Raw genomic sequence first — 18,203 nt, forward strand, 5'->3', positions numbered from 1 at the left:
GCTGATCTTTCCCTCGTTGTTTCATCTGTCCACGCTCCTCTTCCATTCTCATTTTCTCTCTGTCCTTCCTTGTGCCCTTCATTTCTACACCTTTCTTTCCTTCATTATCGAATCCTGTCCTTGTATTCTTTCTCCCCATTGACCTTCCTTCTCTCAGTCATTGTTCCATCTTCTTCCTTCCTTCACTCATTCATTCCTCCATCAATCCATCCATCCACACACTGGCTCATAGATGTAAAACGTATGGAAATGTGAGTCTAGAAAAATGTAGAAATTAGTTGTATTTATTAAATGTTTCAAGAAAAAAAAACTGAATCCTGCAAATCAAAACATGTTGAACAAATCATAAAAAAATATTCTTCATAATTTTCTTCATTTATATAAATTATCTCTAAATCAAGTCACATATTACTTCATGGTCGTATAACTTCAATATAAACAACACTGAGGTACAAAAGGTGCTCAGCAAAGTGCACTGCGGTTTCATCTCTCTCATCCGAACCAAATGACAGGTTAAATACCAACGGTGAGCTCTCGCGTTACATTCATATAAAGACAAAGCAGTTTTACCTGGGGCCTGAAAACATTTACATCTAGAAAGTGCGGTTTCAGTATTCACAAAGCAGAAATTCAACATGTTAACAGATCTGGGGGGTTTTTGGGGGTGGGGGGGACAGGCAAAAGGGGGTTGCAGAAAAAGACAAAAACTTTGTTCTTGATTGTTGACTAGTACTGATCTTAAATGTTACCGCATACAGAGCTTTCTACATGTATTGGCACCACAAGTAGTCGATGTGACAATATGTCAAGAATTGTGTTTTTACAGTAATATCTGAAAGTTAAAATCAGTGAACCAACTTTTCATTTGAGTAAATTTATGATGTGAATAAGTTTTATACTTTTAGAGAGTCATTGGCACTCTGCTCATTGGCACCCCTAACAAATCATTTAGACTGTGTGTAACTAAAGCTTTTTCCATCCATCCATCCACCCATTTTCTTTACACCCTTGTCCCTTTGTGGGGTCGGGAGTGGTGCTGGTGCCTATCTCCAGCTAACGACTAAAGCTTTTTGATGAATTGTAATTCACTTTTTTAGATAATCGGGGTGCTCTAAATTTTAATTGGTAACCCCTGACTTTCTGTTTCTTGGACTGATGTGACACCAAAGACATTTTTATCTACTCTTCCAAATGGATATCAAGAGAACATGCCATGCAAATAAGCTGAATATGTGTTGGTCTTTGCCAATCTGGAAATTATAACAATATAACAAGCTGCCTAAACTTGGCTGTAAATCAAAGAGATGATAAAACACCTTAAAACAATTGGAAGTCTGACAACAAAAGGATAGACAAGGAACAACATTTATCTTTCCATCATCCAATGTGAAGAGGATGATGGAGCAAAACTAAACTCCAAAGCTTGCTCGTTAGAGTCCTGGAGGAACCTGTGGTATCTTGGGGTAATCAAGACCCCATATTAGGCATTAATTTGAGCACTTTTAATGATATTTTTATCAGCAGTGCCAATAATTGTGGAGGGCTTTAAATGTAAAAAAGAAAATAACAAAATGGAAAGTTTTCTTTCAAACAAGACAAATTAGCTCTCCTGATGCGTCAAAGCAATAAACATGCTCTTGCAGTTACTTTTTACAGGACTCTGGTATTAAACTCAAAATGGAGAAATATGTAACCTTGAACAGTTACAAAATATTTGAATCCAAAATGTGCGATATTACTTTAAAAAATGTTGGGTATGACATCATAACCATTAATATTGCTTTCTTTTTGTCATTTTTACATTCTACATTCATGCATATGACATTCATGCATATGACATTCTGCCAAGGTAGTTAGCAGGGACGTATCCCTTCTGTCCATTGGCCTCAGCCAACCACCACTGCTTGTTTCCGCCCAGGTCACAGAACTGGAGTATGCGGACGTGCTGGTACTCCTGCAGGGTCAGCTCCTGTTCACAGCGTGCTTGAAATGCATAGACGGCATAATACTGTGGAGACAAACACAGTCCAGATGTTACTGAATGCAACAAGTATCTCTGTTTGTGTGGATACGGTCTACTTTCTCACTTCCAATACATGTGGTGTATTTTTATTTTAAACCAGTAGGGGGCACTGTTTTTTAGTTTTCTACGTCGACAAAGAAATTATTTCCACTGGTTAGTCTAAGCTAGCGACTATCTTTACTTTAAAACTTACAATTTTTAAAAGAATACAATATTCTAACGTTACTGTAATGATTAAACGACTACAACAGAAACACCTGGGCAGCACCACGCACCTGTTGGGTGTCACCATCCACCGACTCTTCCTGTTCTTCGGCGTTCTCCAGCTCTCCCTGCAGACCCGAGAGGGTTGAGCTGCTGTCTGTGGTGTTCAGGCTGACGCTACGCATGCTGCCGCTGCTGCTGGGTGACACAAACAGGCTGAGGTCGTCAAAGTCCTCATCTGTGATGACAGGCGGCTGCAGCTGCTGCTCTTTGGCCTTCTGGTTCGCCCGCTGGGAGTCCCTCAGAGGGTTGTACTGCTTCAGGAACGTGGAGTAGACGTAGCCTTTGTCACCTAATGGAGGCAGAGTAACATGACCTGTCATAATCCATGCTTTTTGTGATTTGTTTTTGACACACTGGTATGATTATTTATTATTTCTTTTTTTTTTATCCTCCCATCAGCTTGAAGACTTTATAACAATCACTGCTCCAAGCTAACTCAATAGGTGTTTACGTCCCTGGTGTTTTTTTTTGCACAGATCTCTCCTTTCAAATAATATTACTGCTGATACTTGCACATCCTTGATGTTTGCAGTTGGTTTTTTTTTCACTTCTTGTTAACAATCTGTTGTTGTTTTTCAACCTCACATACACATCTTGTACATTTTTCATTCTTTACATAATCAGGTGCACATTCATTTTAACCTAAGCATGCTATAGCTGCACGGTATCATGCTTATTTTATGTATATTTTTATTTCTCTGTGAAAATGCATGCTACCATCTACCTTTTTAGCTGTTGCACCTGACGTTTCACACTGTTGCACAATAAATGACATTTCCAGTAATCCAGGTAACAATTAGTCAATTATTAAATGAGTTCACGATTGTTTCAATAATCGATTAATCACAATTAATTGTACATTTGACATTAAGGTTGTCAGCATCTCAGAGGCTGCAGAAGTTTTGCTTGCACAATCCTAAACTCAGCTACGCTTTGTGTAAATATACGTCAGAGCTGCTACTAACAGAATAACAACTTCCCACGAATGCTGCTTTTCCCAAAGGAAAATCCCAGGTCTGCAAAGAATGTAGCTACCTCTAAGAAATACAAATATGCAAAAAACGGGGAGCAGTATAAGAAAAAACGTCCCTGTAACCTCACGTGACCCCCAGGTCCCGAGAGGAAAACGCTTTGTACTATAAGTACAGAGGAGTTCAGTTTGTTCCAACCGGTTGCTGGTATCTCATCTGATTCTGGGAGACAAGTTGGATCTGTTGTGAGGCAACCAGCTCTAGAGGCACCAGCAACCATGACACCACGTCAGCTCCTGGGACTAATTCTTGTGTGCTGACTCGTCAGAAAGTAAAGTGAGGAGTCTCAGTCATGTAAAAAAAAAAAAGCATGGGCCTATGCCAATCACATACTGTTGTTTTTTTTTTTTTTTTAATAAAGTCTCTGCTTTCTCTCTCATACACACAAACACACACACTTGCCTCCGTTGTGCACCAGCCAACGGCTGCTGCTGCCTAAAGGGTCTGTATCCTCCAACAAGGCCACCAGCTCTCCCTCCAGCAGGCTGAGGTCCTGCTCCTGACAGCCATTGCATTTCCTCTTCAGCTGGTAGAGGCGGTTGGGCGGGTACTCCGCCAGCAGCCAGGCGCGCTGTTCCTCTGTTTGATGCTGCACCTCCTGCACCTGGAAGACGGAGCAGTACAGAGAAGTGTTGGTGTAAATATTTGCTGTGGGTATTTGCTGCGTGGCGCTACGTAACAGAGTTGTCAGTAATCAGTACATGAGGGAGAATTCATGTGGAGGAAGGAGTTTTAGATTATGCCTTCACGCGTCTAAGCGCAAATAAAACTGCATAAGCAACTCAGATTGGGAGATTATATATAAATGTGTATTTTTGTAAATTTTCTGGTGTGACGACAAACAAAAGAAAAAAAGGTAAAGTTTTGAGATTTCGGCTTGAAAGTAGAAAAAAAAAACCTTCACGGGCAAACCTTTATTTGTCTCAGGTAGCCAATCAGATGTGAGCGACATTGTGCAACCCTTCAAGTAAAAAAAAAACAACCTAAAAGTTTTGATTATTTCTATGGTCTTACCACTGTCTTTTTGTCTCGTTGCCTCTCAAAGCTGACTTTTCTCTCCATTAACTTCTGAGCATTATCCTTCACAAATGTCAGATTGTTCAGCTCATCCATGATGCTGTTCTGCACCTCAGCCATGTTTGACAGTGGAGGCTTGAAAGTACAGAAAAACAAAAGTTAGATCAATTTCAAATGAACAAAACTACATATATACATATAAGCTGGGTGTGTGTGATTCTTACAGGCAGCTGGTGAACAGCCGGAGCTCCAACCAAAGCGCAACCCATCAGTCCTCTTAGCAGGGCCACCAGACACAGCACGCAGTTTGTCAGGATAGTATAAGCCGCCATGTTGAACCTCTGCAACTCGTCCACCAGCAAAGCATTGATGGCTTCATAGTCTCTCTTGGCAGGACCAGGAGGCGCGTCTGATGCTGGTGAGGAGGTGTGGGACAAGGTGGAGGTGGAGGAGGAGGATGAAAAAGAGGAGGAGCGCTCCAGGCGGCAGCAGTAGTCCAGCAGCTTGTCGTAGCGCTTCTGGATGAGCTTCTGCGGGGCCGTGAACATGCCCTGCAGAGAGGTGAGGGGCAGCAGAACCAACTCCTCCATTCGCTCTTTCTGAAGGAGGAGGGAAGGGAGAATTGTAGATTTACACAAGTTTGAAAACTCACTTGGTGCAGTTTGTAAACAGCTTGATGCTAAGCAGATATTTCCATCCGAAATCTTTGTGGGATTGCGAGGTGGGGGGTGGAGGGGGGGCTGGTGCCTATCTCCGGCAGTTGACAGGAGAGAGGCGGGGTTAGTTAGGGGTAAGTTAGTTAAATATGCTTAAACTTAGCTAAGGTCTGAAAAACAGCCTTAAACTGTTACGTAACATGGAAGAAAGCTGGTTACAATGTTCAAGAACAACACAAGAAACAACAAAGTGAAGCACTTGTTTTTTTGTTTTTTTTTTTCATTTTCTGAAGCAAGTTTAAGATCAACGTTGAATGAGAAAAGCTCCTGCTTCAAAATCAACACATTCACTCTCAACTGAAAACTACAGCTGTCCACACAGACGAAGACAAATGGTTTACCTCAGTTCATCAGATGGACGGTTGGACTAGTGATGTTCAAACATGACAATGATGTCAACAAAGTAAAATCAAACCTGGTTTTGGCTCGAATAGATCAGGCAGAGACCAAATAACTTTAAATGAGTGTGACACATTCTTTTAAAAACACTGGTCCAAATATCCATCCAGAATTTTTCCAGATTAGTTGAAATGTAAGTGGGGTTGGATTATTATTATTTTTTTACTCTGTGTGGCTTTAAATAAAATCCACAACAAATTTCAATGTTTTATTCCTTAAAAGTCCTACAAGGTTTTCATTGTCTCACTAACTGTTCCACCATGGAAAAAAGAACGGTTCAAATAAAACATTGAAAAGCTCAACATGGATGTAACTTTCAAGCCCACGATGAATATATGTGCAGTAAATTTCTGGCACCAACTGTATAAACCAGTGTAAACCTTTATGTGCCCTCTGTTGGGAGTTTTAGGAGTTTTTCTATGATGCATCCACAAGAAAAATATCACTTGATATAATGCTTTCAGAAGTGTTTGCTAAGTACAACAATTATACCAGATGGATTCTTAACTTTTCATATATAATGCTGAAATAATCAAATTTGCAAGCAGATTTAAAAAAAGAAACATGAAAATAATGTCTAAGACATGGCTGTTTTCTTTCTACAACAGTCAGTGAAAGACATGTTTTTTTTTTACATAGAAAGTTTGCTGGTTTTCTGCTTGGAGAAAACATGAGCCTTCATCTGGCTACTTGAACAACTGTCTAATGAAGAAGTGATTTCAGTTTTGGGGACCTGTTATATTCAGAATAAGAAGTACAAGCAGGTTGTGGCAGCAGAGAAGAAACAGTGTCGCAAAGCGGACACGGAACTGTGTGAAAAATGAACGTTGAGCCATAAAAAGACGGAAAATGGGAAGTGTGGAAGGAAAAATGTAACTAAGCAAGGAGTACATATTCGCAAATTGCAAAAGTGCGGCAAAAGTTGTACTTACAAAGTACTTATAAGGATCTTTGCCATTCTTGTGTGACGAGCCATTTGTGTCTGCTATGCCTGGATCCGTAATCATGTTTTCCATGTCCTTCACGTTCTGAACAGCAACAGGCACCATCTCCTGCAGAGAATTGTGGAGACTTTCAGGAAATTGAAGATTATTTCTTTCTCCTCAAGTCTATCCCATTTTTTTAGGTTTATTATGAGAACTGTACAAGTGATCATATATATGTCTTATATGTGTTATTTTTAGGTTTGGAGAAAATACCCATCTTAAGAATTAATTTTTAACAAAATTACCAATAGCACAGGCTAGGGAGAAAAAAAACAGGTGTCTTTTTTAACCCCAACTAAACAAAAAAAATTTATTGATTACAAATGAGACATTATTAAACTTTATGTTTATTTCAAATGTATGTTCAGATAGATGATTGAGGCTGTGCCACAAGGGATTTTGTAATAACAATCCATTCCTAACATTGGATTACTTTCCCGTAGCATAAATGGACTCAGATTAAAAGGTGGACTTTTCAGATTATGTTGCTGCAGCTGCAGTAAAAGAGTCGTTTTAGTAGCTTAAAGCTTTTTAGACATCTTCACTAACGGTGCCAATACAGGCTGAATCTTCAACAGCTCAGTTCTCACCTGAGTGTGCTGCACATAGCAGTTAACATTCTTGGCCAGTTGCCTCACAGCTTTCTCCAGACTCCTGAACAGTTTCTCTTCCTTGTCAAACACTTCATCTCTCACCTGCAGACACAATCACAGATAAGTGAATGCTCTGGTATGTTCGGCTCGTAAGCCCAACCACTGATCTGTTTCTACGTCTGCAGAGAGCGAAGGAGGAACCTGTTGTTACCTGTGGTTCGACTCCAGTGAGAATCTTTAGATATCCCGCAAACCTGTCTCCTTTCTTCCGGAGGGAGTGGATGTTAATCTTGTTTAGCTTGCCCCTCAGCGTGCCTTCATCATTTTCTAACCTCTTGTACTTCATAACTAATGTTTGTAGGAATGGGGGGAAAATGCAGACAGGGGATAAAAACAAGTTTACACATTTATTGAATAGACTGATTAAATAAACATTTTTTTTTGGATGTGAATAAATTCATACCTATGTCTTTCCGTCTCCTGAACTCATTGATGTTAACGTTTATGATCTTGGCAGCGGTGAGCGCCTCCTGCAGGGGCAGATAGTCAAAGTGGTCTTCAGGGGTGGCCTGCCAAAGTTCCCCCAGAAGCAACGGGTACTTCATGATCCTCTGGACTGGTTTGATCAGCAGGGAGCCCATGTCCAACAAATTGGGTTTTCCTCTGTGGAAACACAAATTTGACTCAATGAAGGATCAGAGAGAAAAAAAAAAAAAGGAAATAGTGAGAAAATCTTTGTTTAAAAAAAAAACTCTACTTACTCTTGGTCATAGATTTTTCTGCAACAGAAAACAAAAACAGTTACAGACTGAAGTTTAATTTTAAAGTTGTAAATCATATTAAATACAGCTATTTAGCGAATCTAGTAAAACTTACTTCAGTGCTAAGATACATGTAGTAAAATGCTGCTTTATCTGCTCCTCCTTCTCATAGGCCTTCAATGACATGTTGGCATCGTCATGGTGGTAACAATAAATCTTATATACATCTTCTAAAGCTGCCTTTGCCTGGATAAACACATCCCCTAAAACAAACGAGGAAAAAAAAAAGAAAGACCTTTGTTTTAGTCGCTAGCAGTCAACAATAAATGGAAGACAAAAGAAAGAGTCAGGAACTATGAAAGACATACCTATGACGACTGCTTCTGGATCCGGGTCAGACAAGGCCGCGTGCATTCTGTGAAGGAGAGCTGCAGACACCTCACACACCGTCTCCATGTTGGTGAAAAGTCGGTCTACGTCAACAACCTGACAAAAAATACGGGAGGACATTGTGCTGATTAAGATCTGCAGGATTATGAATAGCAGTCAGCCTATTTGCATGTGCACAGCTTGGCCATCTGTATTTCAAACCAGGTAAATTAATTTTCTTGATGTAATGAATTTGTGATTTAAAAAGAATTTTCTTCAAGAATACCTTTGCCAACTTAGAAATGTTAAAAACTGCAATAAGATATGTGACTATATTTGTAATAAATTAAAGATGACCTAATCAAGTATTTTTAGATGATTTACATGAACAAAACCACGTTCTTTTTCAACTGAGCAAATATCTGCTTTCAGTAACACTGGAAGGGATTTAAATTTTGATTTACTGGAGGTGAATGTCCAGGTTAAATCGGTTTACTGATCAATTTGTAGACGCATCGAAGCTAAGACTCCTCTACCTGCAACACTCGCAGAGGCTGGACGACTTCTCTGATGCACAGTTCCAAGTCGGTGAGGTAGTCCTTTTCGGTTTGCACGAGTTCTTTTATCACTTTCGCCCTGCGGCTCATCTTCCTGGACCGAATCTCCTCCACGTCCAGCACCGGAGAGGGGAGAGCTGACAGGTCATGTGGCATCAGTTTCTCTATGGGGACAAGGATCATTAAAAAAATGAGTCCAAGTTAATAGATTTAATGTCAATTTTACTTGATAACATCACAGGGTGAAAAACTGGCAATGGGCTAAACAAAAAAACACAGCTCAAGAGATTATTGAAATGCAATGTTGTGCTTTTGTTGCTATTTAAATTTTGAAAATGATCGATTTATTTTTTTTAAAATTAAAAACTCATTTGTCTTTTTTCTGTGAGTTTTCTACCATCAGCTTGACACCTGAGTGGAACCATGTCACTGTGATCTCATCATCTTCAAATGAAAGTCAGAGAGCCTCACTTCAGCATGCCAGTCAGGCTCACTCGCTTCACGTTCTCTTTTTTAACGCTCTGCTGCCTACACAGTCAGAGGCTGTTCTGTGGCAGGCTGGGGGACGTCTGTTTAAGGAAGAGCGATGCTTCCTTGCTGCCTAATCGATGCCAAGCGCTGCTTCCTCCTCTGGATGCAGAGAGCAATAAGGTGTTGGTGGTGGTGGGGGGGACAGAAGGCTCCAAGCATCGTGGCAGGTTACGAAACTAATCAGGCTGCTGATGCAATCCTGCTGTGTGGATCTCAGGCATCTCATCTGCTCAGATCTTTCAAAGTGTTTGTGGGGGCACACCGAATTCACACTCAAAAAGGAATAATGAAACCCACTAAGTGACACCGAATGAGTGAGTAGGTGCACATGAATCGTCATGACTGCACATGATAATATTATCTGCTTCAAGCAACACATTATAGCATAAGGGTTTAAGTTTTTTTTTTTTTTTTTTTACCAAGGACTGCTTTACATCTTGTTCAGGCAGAGCCAAAAGTACCATTTGGAAAATTGTTCTAGAACTATCTGGCAATATTTGTTCAGTGATTCCATTTTGAATTCATATTATTTACAAAGGTCTTCTCAATTATTGTGTAAAACTAGTACATACTCTACAAAAAAAGTGCGCAGATGTGTCGCATGTGCAACACTTGCCCCATATTTTGCTATTTAAGAGAGAGCAGAAACCACAGAAGTAGGAGAATGTAACTTGATAAAAGTGACATAACAATATTTGACCTGTTGGGTGAAGCCTAGTAGGACGGATCATGTGATGTAGTAGAGCCCAGTAGAGCCTCACACTTAAAGCCACAAAAAGTTGGAAAGTAAGACATTTATTATAGTCTACGCATTCTTATTTTAAAATGCATAATCAAATAATAATATTTCACATTGGTTTGATTGTTGTTCTTGTCATACTACTCAGCTACAGAACGAGACTTCTTCATTTTTTATTTTAAATTTACTTCAAAATTTAAAGAAACACTTTGGTTAAAACATATAGAAAAATGGCAAATTACTTATTGTTCGAAGAAAAGTACAAAATAAAATTAAAAAAAAGTCGGAGCCCAGGGTAGGAATCATGCTATGTCTTTAGCATGTAGCTGTTTCTCAGTTTATCTAATATTATTAATATTTCACTTATAATGATCTAATGAATGTGTTTCTTCAATGAATAGTTTCTGAGAAACGTTTGGTTTAAGGTTTTCTGCATGCTGTGATTATTTTAAACATTGGTGGTCAGGAGCAGAGCTAAACCTTGAACTTGTACCTGTTGAGTCCGTCCAATGTTGATTTTGAGGTCTATTTCAGGATCCTCTTGTAGAAGCCGATCCTCTTGTAATCTTTGGCGCTTATATAAATCATTTTCTTCCAAGTCATGCAAATATGCTAACGTTTTTAATCCTACCTCTACAAGTGACATTTTTCCCGTGACACTAGTATAACAATGTAAACAATCCACCCACATCCTTATCGGTCGGAGAGATGTTCTACAAACACACCTTTGCTCACCGCAGTCACAATTTTTATTTATATACCTATATATTTTTTTTATTGCTGCTGTTTTAAATTTGATCGTAAATACACCATTATGGTTGTGGTGTGTTTTTGTAGACATCAGTTACTGATTTCTGAAAAAAAAAAAAAACGTTCTTATTTTCATGCACATGACATTTGTGTATGTGGAACTGGACAGTGTTACAACAGAGACTTTTTTATTTTTTTTATTTTTTATTTTTTTACAGCCAAACAAGTCACATACGATGATCATTTTCAGTTTACATAAATGCTGGGTTTATACGTATGGGGCAGAAGATAGGTAGGTTTAATGAATTATTGAATCAAAACTGTGACACACAGTTGCTGGAATGCGCCGTATAATACTGCTAATATCAGTGGGTTGTGTCAATAACTTTAGTTCAAGCCAGAGATGAATTTTATTCACTTTAGATACAGTTGGGCATTTACCTGCTCTATAATTTATACAAGCTAGTGTTAACTCTGCGCAACAATCACCAAAGACATGGTCATAACACCCCTACAGAATATCTTATTAGGTATTGTGAGATTTTTACTTTTTTATTTATTTATTTATTTATTTATTTATTTATTTATTTATTTATTTATTTATATTTATTTATTTATTTCATTTGATCTTTTTGAAGATAGCCAGGTAGAGGACACAGCAAATGTGGATGAGGGTGCTCAGCTCAACTGAGACCAAAATTGAATTTTCTGACATTAATACCATGAATTTGAAAGATTAAGCACAGCATCCACACTATGAAATATGATACAATGAGATGCTTTATTTCAGCAGTGACAACAAAACTGGTCAGAGTTGATGTGAAGAGGAATGAGGCTAAACAGCTATAGAGTCACCCTCAAAGAAAACCAGTTAAAGGTTATCAGACAGGGTGAGATAAATACAAAATATACAGCACACTCTCTTGACTTTTTCTTTAAATTATTGCTTTCTTCCATTTTACAGCTACCCAATTTGCAATTAGACCAAACCGACTTTTGGTGTTGTTACAAATTTCTTTGTTTTACCCTGTATCACAAAACATTATGCTATCTAAGTAATAAGTCTCAAACACATAATAAGTAACTAGTTCAGTGTCATATGTCAGCATTAGTTGTCAGTCTATAAGAAAGATCCCATACCTGAAAACCTGCACCTGCGGGAAAATAGGCCCAAGGAGAGTTTGAGTTTGGTCACTTCAAACCAGCTGAAATGTGACTATGGAATTTTATAAAATTGACACAAAAAGCATGTGTCATGAAAGCTTCACTTCTTTTTGCTACCAAACTGAAAAACTGAAAAATTGGTGGGACATTTTAAGTTTGACATAATCCTTTTAGGTTTGGTTTCAGGTGTGGGATTTCCCATGAAAGCAAAGACAATGGTTTTCTCTGTTCAGCCCAGTGAAAGGGATCCCAATACGCTAGTCCGGAAAGAACACAAAAAACCTGATGGATTGTGTTGCACTTTTTGGAAAAATAATACTTTGGATTGTGCCACACACCAACAGGAAAGTTATCAAGCCAAATAACTTTAATTTGAAAACAAAGCATACAGAAATTGGAGAAAAGCTGGTTGCAATAGGTGGGTAATGGTTCTTATTCTCATGAAATGGCAACATGGTAACAGCAAAGAACTATTTTCCTCGTTAAGTTTGGTTTATTTTATTAAGTTATGCAAAGTTGAAGTTACCATGAAATACCGATAAATGCCAATTGTTGCAAAGGCCTGAAGGAAATAATGTAAGCTGATGAATCCTTATGTAAACCTTAAAATTTAAAATTGCCTGCACATTTACTGGCACCCTAAGTAAATTTGTGTTAAAAAGTTTACAAAATCAATTATTTTTTGTTTTTGTGTTGTTTTTACAAGACAATAATCTCATAAAGAAAAGTTAGCTGTAGTTCTCTACCACCAGCAAGATTTGGAGAAAAGGTTTGTTCCTCATCCAGTCTTATTGTTAACAGTTCCATTTGTTGTAAACCATTTAATCCATACTCTGAAAGTATATATGGGGAAATTGTTTTTTCTTGAATATATTTCTTTATGTGTGAAGATCAACACAGATCTGCCTCAATTGAATGGTACGTTCACTTCTCTTTCCCATATTGAAGGGAAACTTCTTTAACATTTCACATTTGCACCCAAGGGAACCACAAAATCATATTGAAAGTTTCCAGAAACAAGTGAATGAGGACATATTTGAAAATGCTTAACATTTACAAATGGCTGTGGGCATTGTAGAACTTTTTACTTTATTTGGATGCCATTGGATATGGATGAGATGCTTTTGGGAATGGTAAGATATCCTGGTGGTTGTTAGTTGACCACCCATGTTAGTATTTTAGAATTTGGGCAACAGACTTTCAAACAGGATCCAAATTTTAAAAGCAACCAGTTTTTTTTTAATTTGTCTTCTAACTTAGCACAGAAATTATTAATAAAATGCTACTTTAAGTTGTACTAGCCAGCATGTGACCCTAACCCAGTATTAAACCATATTTTCTTGATTAAATGCCAGAAATACTAGAAAACCTTGTGTTTGACCTAAAGTTGACAGATCATCTTTTCTCCTTTCTTTTTTTGGATGCTTATGCCACTCCCAGACATTTGTGTGGCCCTGGGTGGTGAGCCATATCACAAATGTCAAAGACTGCAGCTGATTAGACATACTGATGTCATGTCTCCATGGCTCCTTTGGACAAACCTGCCTGACAGGCAGATGAGAGCAGATTTGAAGAGCAGCAGCTCACATGTTTCCTCTTTCAGTGAAGTCATCGTTCTGTCAATATTTGCATTGGTAATACCCCTGTAAATATGTAATACTGCTCATCAGCTGAATCTAAAACAGGGCGGGTTAATGGTTTACTGAAAACACCTCTGCGTGTGTTTTTGACAACTCTGCCCACCACGATACAGGCTGGGCTAGAAAATAGCACAAAGGAGCAGTAGAGTGGTCCTATTTCAGGTAAACAAAGCTGCTGCTGGTAAGGCAAGCATAAATAAGTGTGTGTGTGTGTGTGTGTGTGTGTGTGTGTGTGTGTGTGTGTGTGTGTGTGTGTGTGTGTGTGTGTGTGTGTGTGTGTGTGTGTGTGTGTGTGTGCGTGTGTATGTGTGTGTGTGAAAGTTACCTGCGAAACAGGCATTGAGATGTTTTTACTTTTTGTTTGCTTTATAAAGCGTCAGCGGTCAGTGTGTCATGTGATTTACATTGTTCGAAGAGGAAACCGAGGAACAAGTGGTGCAGGAAAGCCAACATACCTCAGTTGACTCAGTGATTGTAACCCCCCTGCTGACAGCTGATGTCATTTTGCTTGAAGTGCAGCATTCCCACTTGCTGACTGCAAATGGGAATGCTGACTGACTGCACTCTAGGACAGGCACAGCCAGTTTTTTTTTTTTTTTTTTGGATATGTGTTAAAATTAATCACCCTCATCTGTAGTTGTAACCCCATTGTTGCTATTATTACTTTTGTAACTCATGTCTGTCTACACTTTTTAAAGTTCAATTCATTCTTAAGTTGAATCTTTTTCATTTGCATAAAATGAAAACACCTCTAAGGACTCATTGTTCCAACGTCTTGAATTTATAAAAATAACATTACGTTCCTTTTTCCAGTCTTCCTGGCTAATGTCTTGTTTATGTGTCAGTCCGGAATACCTGAAAGGCCACTCCTCCGTGCCCGGGTATGGGGCACAGTTTGCATATGTGGCTTCATCCCTCAGGGAGTATCTTTCTCAGCACATAGTAACACAACAGGTGCCCAATAAAGAGCAGAGCACACTTACTGGCTGGTGCAGTGTTAAAATTCCCCCACCCCCTTAAGCCACGGATGCTGTTTTTACAACCTGTCTGTTGTGCATCTATTACATCTCCAGGTATAAGTTTGCACTGAGACACTTTAGTTGCTATAGTTTTGTCACTTGGGAACATCTTTAGCTGCTGTACCTTTAAGTTTAGCGCTGTACTCCGTCTTGTCAGACTGACTCCTCCTCACCAGCGTCCCCAGGTTGATGTCACTGTTGGCCATGTCATCGGCCACTATAGTGTCCGTCTTTCTCCTCTCCAGGTACCGCAGGAACACAGGCCGGTTTCTTCTTTTTATTGGTCTTTCCTTGTCCTTCTGACCCCCACCGGCCTCCCTGGGATCCATGGTGAGCCTGTCAGGTCCCCCTTTCCTCGGGTCAGTGAAAGAGAACAGGTGGGTTGAAAGAGAGAGACTGCCTGGGAAGTTCAACAGGTGTACTGTGTTCAATGTGTCCTGACTGCCTGCTCTGCACAGGTAGCTCAGCTCCTCCCCATGTACCTGTCACGAGGGCCACACCTCTGCACTTAGTGCCTAGGCTTTCCTCCCTTTAGACCATCACATCTACCCACCAAAAGGACATTTTGTACCTTGCCTTTATTTAGAGGGTTTACGGGAAGAAAATACTATTGAGGTCATCTCCTTGCTCATGCACTTTAACAAAATTTAAAGAAAAACTGCCTCTCACTTACTGACAAGGTGCCAACTGCTCATGAGGAAGTTAAATAAGGTAGTCATGCAAATGGTCTGGCTGTAAAACACACTGGGAAATTCAGCTTCATATTTACACAATACTGAATGAGATCATTTTTAGAAATCCTATGCGTTTAGCCATAAACAAGTTTACAGGTGCATTTTTCCATATTAAAATTTTATTTAAAAGTTAATTTACACTGATTAAATCCAAACAGTGAAATTTATGTTTCATAAACTCAGTACAAAAAGAGTTACATATGAGTGTTCATTCCTATTAATTTTGTTTAATATGACTTGTAGTTAAATTGGAACCCAAAATTCAGTTCCCCATATTAAACTATAGCAAAAAAAAAGAAACCCCAACAAAATATCCTTTTCAGTACAGAAATATTGCTCTCCTCCAAAGTAAGACCATGTGCTGACCAGCATATCACTTACAGTAGCTGGGCCTCCTCTTGCTGAACCAACATGCAGGTGGTCAGTCTATAGCTCTGTTGAAGTGTTAGCAAGGCCCAGTCTTGCTTTAATAGTGGCTTTTGGCTCATCTGTATTGTTGAGTATGATGTAGCAAAAATCCACAGATTTTCCATGTAATTCAGGTCGGGCCTGAATCATATGGCCTAACCTGAATCATATGTGCTGGCCTGTTAAGCACATCTATACCATGGTGATCAAATCAAATACTACTACGTTTGGCAGAGTACTGCTAGAAATGACAAACTTCATAAAGTCACCAGAAGAAACAGTGGAGTACTCTAAGATTTTCTAGCACACAGTTTTGCTGCTGTTGGATAGTTGACGAACAACCAGCAGGTGACACGGCACCCCAAATCATATCTGATAGGGGTAACACTGAACCTCAAGCAGCTTCACTTCTGTCTCCTCTCTACCTTCAAGCTCTGGAACTTTGATTTTCAGATTAAATGCACAAATTGCTTTCGTCCGAAAAAGAGATTTTACATCACAGATCAACACTCGGTGATGTGATCCTAACACTGGCCTAAGTTCCTCCTTAGGCCAGGTATAACATTTCTTGTGACTCTTGAAGCCTTCTACCTTTAGATGCCTTCTGTGAATAAAACTGTAATGCAAATGAACCTGAGTTAGCATTTTAACAACAGATTTAATTAAGCAACTAGATGTTAGCCATTTACTGAGCATCTTCTTGTCCCATCTCTTCAGGGTTGGCCGGACAGTGCCTGACAGGAAGTCATCCTCATACAAGTTAAGCCCATCTTGAAACTGACTGGGCTATCCCTGCGAGATGTAACTCATTAATGATTCAAGTGAAGGCAAGGATTTTTCCTTGACGCTCCTTGACAATGCCATATTATTATTCTCCAAACAGCATGGTTCCCCAGAAACATTATTACATATTAGAGTGCTGCTTATGCTGTCTTATATAGAATTTCATAAAATGCACAAAAAAATAATGCGTCACTCTGGCTTAGCTGGAGATCATATTACTTATGCCAGTGTTTCCCAACCCCGGTCCTCAAGGCACACTGCCCTGCATGTTTTAGGTGTTTCCTTGCTTCTGTAGGTGATTTCAATTAGCAGATCTTTGCTGAACTGCAATCAGCAAGATGAGGTGGATTAAAGCAGGGACATTTCTAAAACATGCAGGGCAGTGTGCCTCGAGGACCAGGGTTGGGAAACACTGACTTATGCAACAGCAGAAGACACGCGGGAAGGAAGCTGGAGACGTATTTACCTTGGGCAGCCTTTCTTTGCGCGTTGCTGAAACACGAAGCACACATGCAGTAGTGTCACAGGTTTATGAAAGACTGCCAGGCTCTAAGGTCATTCTCGGAAACGGTCAATACTGTGAGTCCACGTAGTCTGTTGATGTTAGGCTAAGCTGTTGGGCATTATTTTCCAGCTTTCTACCTCTGGAAAGCACATATAAATTGCATACAATAGAAAAGCATAGTATTCAGTCACCAGGGAGTACTTGTATAGGTAGGCCATACAGAATCAAACACTGTGAAGAAGCAAGAGAGAAAACAGCATAATCTGTTTGCATAGAATAATTGCTCTGTGCCGACAGAGTTACATGAGCGTCTTATTTAATATATAGTGCAGTTTGCTACACCTGCTGAAAGACAGAGGCGTACTCTTCTAAACCCAGGACACTTAGATTAAAAAAGTTCATTAGCTTTGAAACAAAATAGTTTTACTTATTTGACTGTCCCCATAGATTTAACAAAAAAGTATCCCAAAATTAAGCTCGTAGTTCAATGTAAATAAAACCAAGTTTTAGGTGGGACCCCACTTCGACACTTTTTTCTCAAAGCTCCATTGGTGACATTTATGAAATGCATTTGAAAGATTTTGATAAACCAGCTTTTATGGCAGCTATGTTGGAAGCTGTGTTCGTCATTTGTTTGAAGAGGGACCAACTATAAAGGAGGCACATCAAGGTGAGTGGGAGGGGTGTTTGCCCAAGGTATATGTACACGTGTGGACTTTGATCATGATGCACTGTGGAGATTAAACCTCCAAAGAAAAGAGAACAAAAGGGTAGGTTGGGGGGAGATTAAGGCAAAAGAACATTGTTGAAGCTCTTTAATGGGATCATAAATCTTAGCTCAGGTAGTTATTGAATATGTTGATGTGGATTATGATACTCTTCTAAACCCTGCCACATTGACAGAGAGAATCTGCCACAACTACACCTTTGCAGGTGTAAAATCCTCCAAGGCAAGAGTGGCGTTGTAGGATTTGTAAGGCCTGGTAATGCAATACTTTCAAATGCAATGGAGTCAAAAAGCTTTTCGGTAATGTAAAGCCGTATTATATTATTGTTAAAACTGAGCAAACATATAGATTACTTGGCCACTGTTCTGTTCCTGTATCCTAGCACTTTCCACTAAGATGCGCTGAGTTGCTGCTATGTAATTGGCCGAGTTGCTGTAACAAGCCATTAAAATGTATGAAGTGATTTGTGAATTTATTTGAATT

The 18,203-nt window shown here is 39.3% G+C and overlaps 1 protein-coding gene across 1 annotated transcript; it reads right to left on the reverse strand.

Annotated features, from left to right (window-relative positions):
* Positions 1-268: 268 nt before the first annotated feature.
* arhgef38 (Rho guanine nucleotide exchange factor (GEF) 38) lies at positions 269-15,347 on the reverse strand. Its single transcript, XM_008412084.2, has 14 exons — positions 14,687-15,347; positions 8,699-8,883; positions 8,162-8,279; positions 7,909-8,056; positions 7,794-7,811; positions 7,496-7,695; positions 7,244-7,380; positions 7,030-7,134; positions 6,386-6,505; positions 4,563-4,937; positions 4,336-4,473; positions 3,724-3,925; positions 2,299-2,579; positions 269-2,008 (listed from the first exon to the last, which is right to left on the reverse strand). The coding sequence occupies exons 1-14, from the start codon at positions 14,889-14,891 to the stop codon at positions 1,826-1,828; spliced, it is 2,415 nt and encodes an 804-aa protein (XP_008410306.1). The 5' UTR covers positions 14,892-15,347; the 3' UTR covers positions 269-1,825.
* Between the last annotated feature and the right edge of the window lie 2,856 nt (positions 15,348-18,203).

This window comes from Poecilia reticulata, chromosome 1 (assembly GCF_904066995.2).
Source record: "Poecilia reticulata chromosome 1, P_reticulata-male-v2, whole genome shotgun sequence".
In the NCBI taxonomy this organism is placed as follows: domain Eukaryota; kingdom Metazoa; phylum Chordata; class Actinopteri; order Cyprinodontiformes; family Poeciliidae; genus Poecilia; species Poecilia reticulata.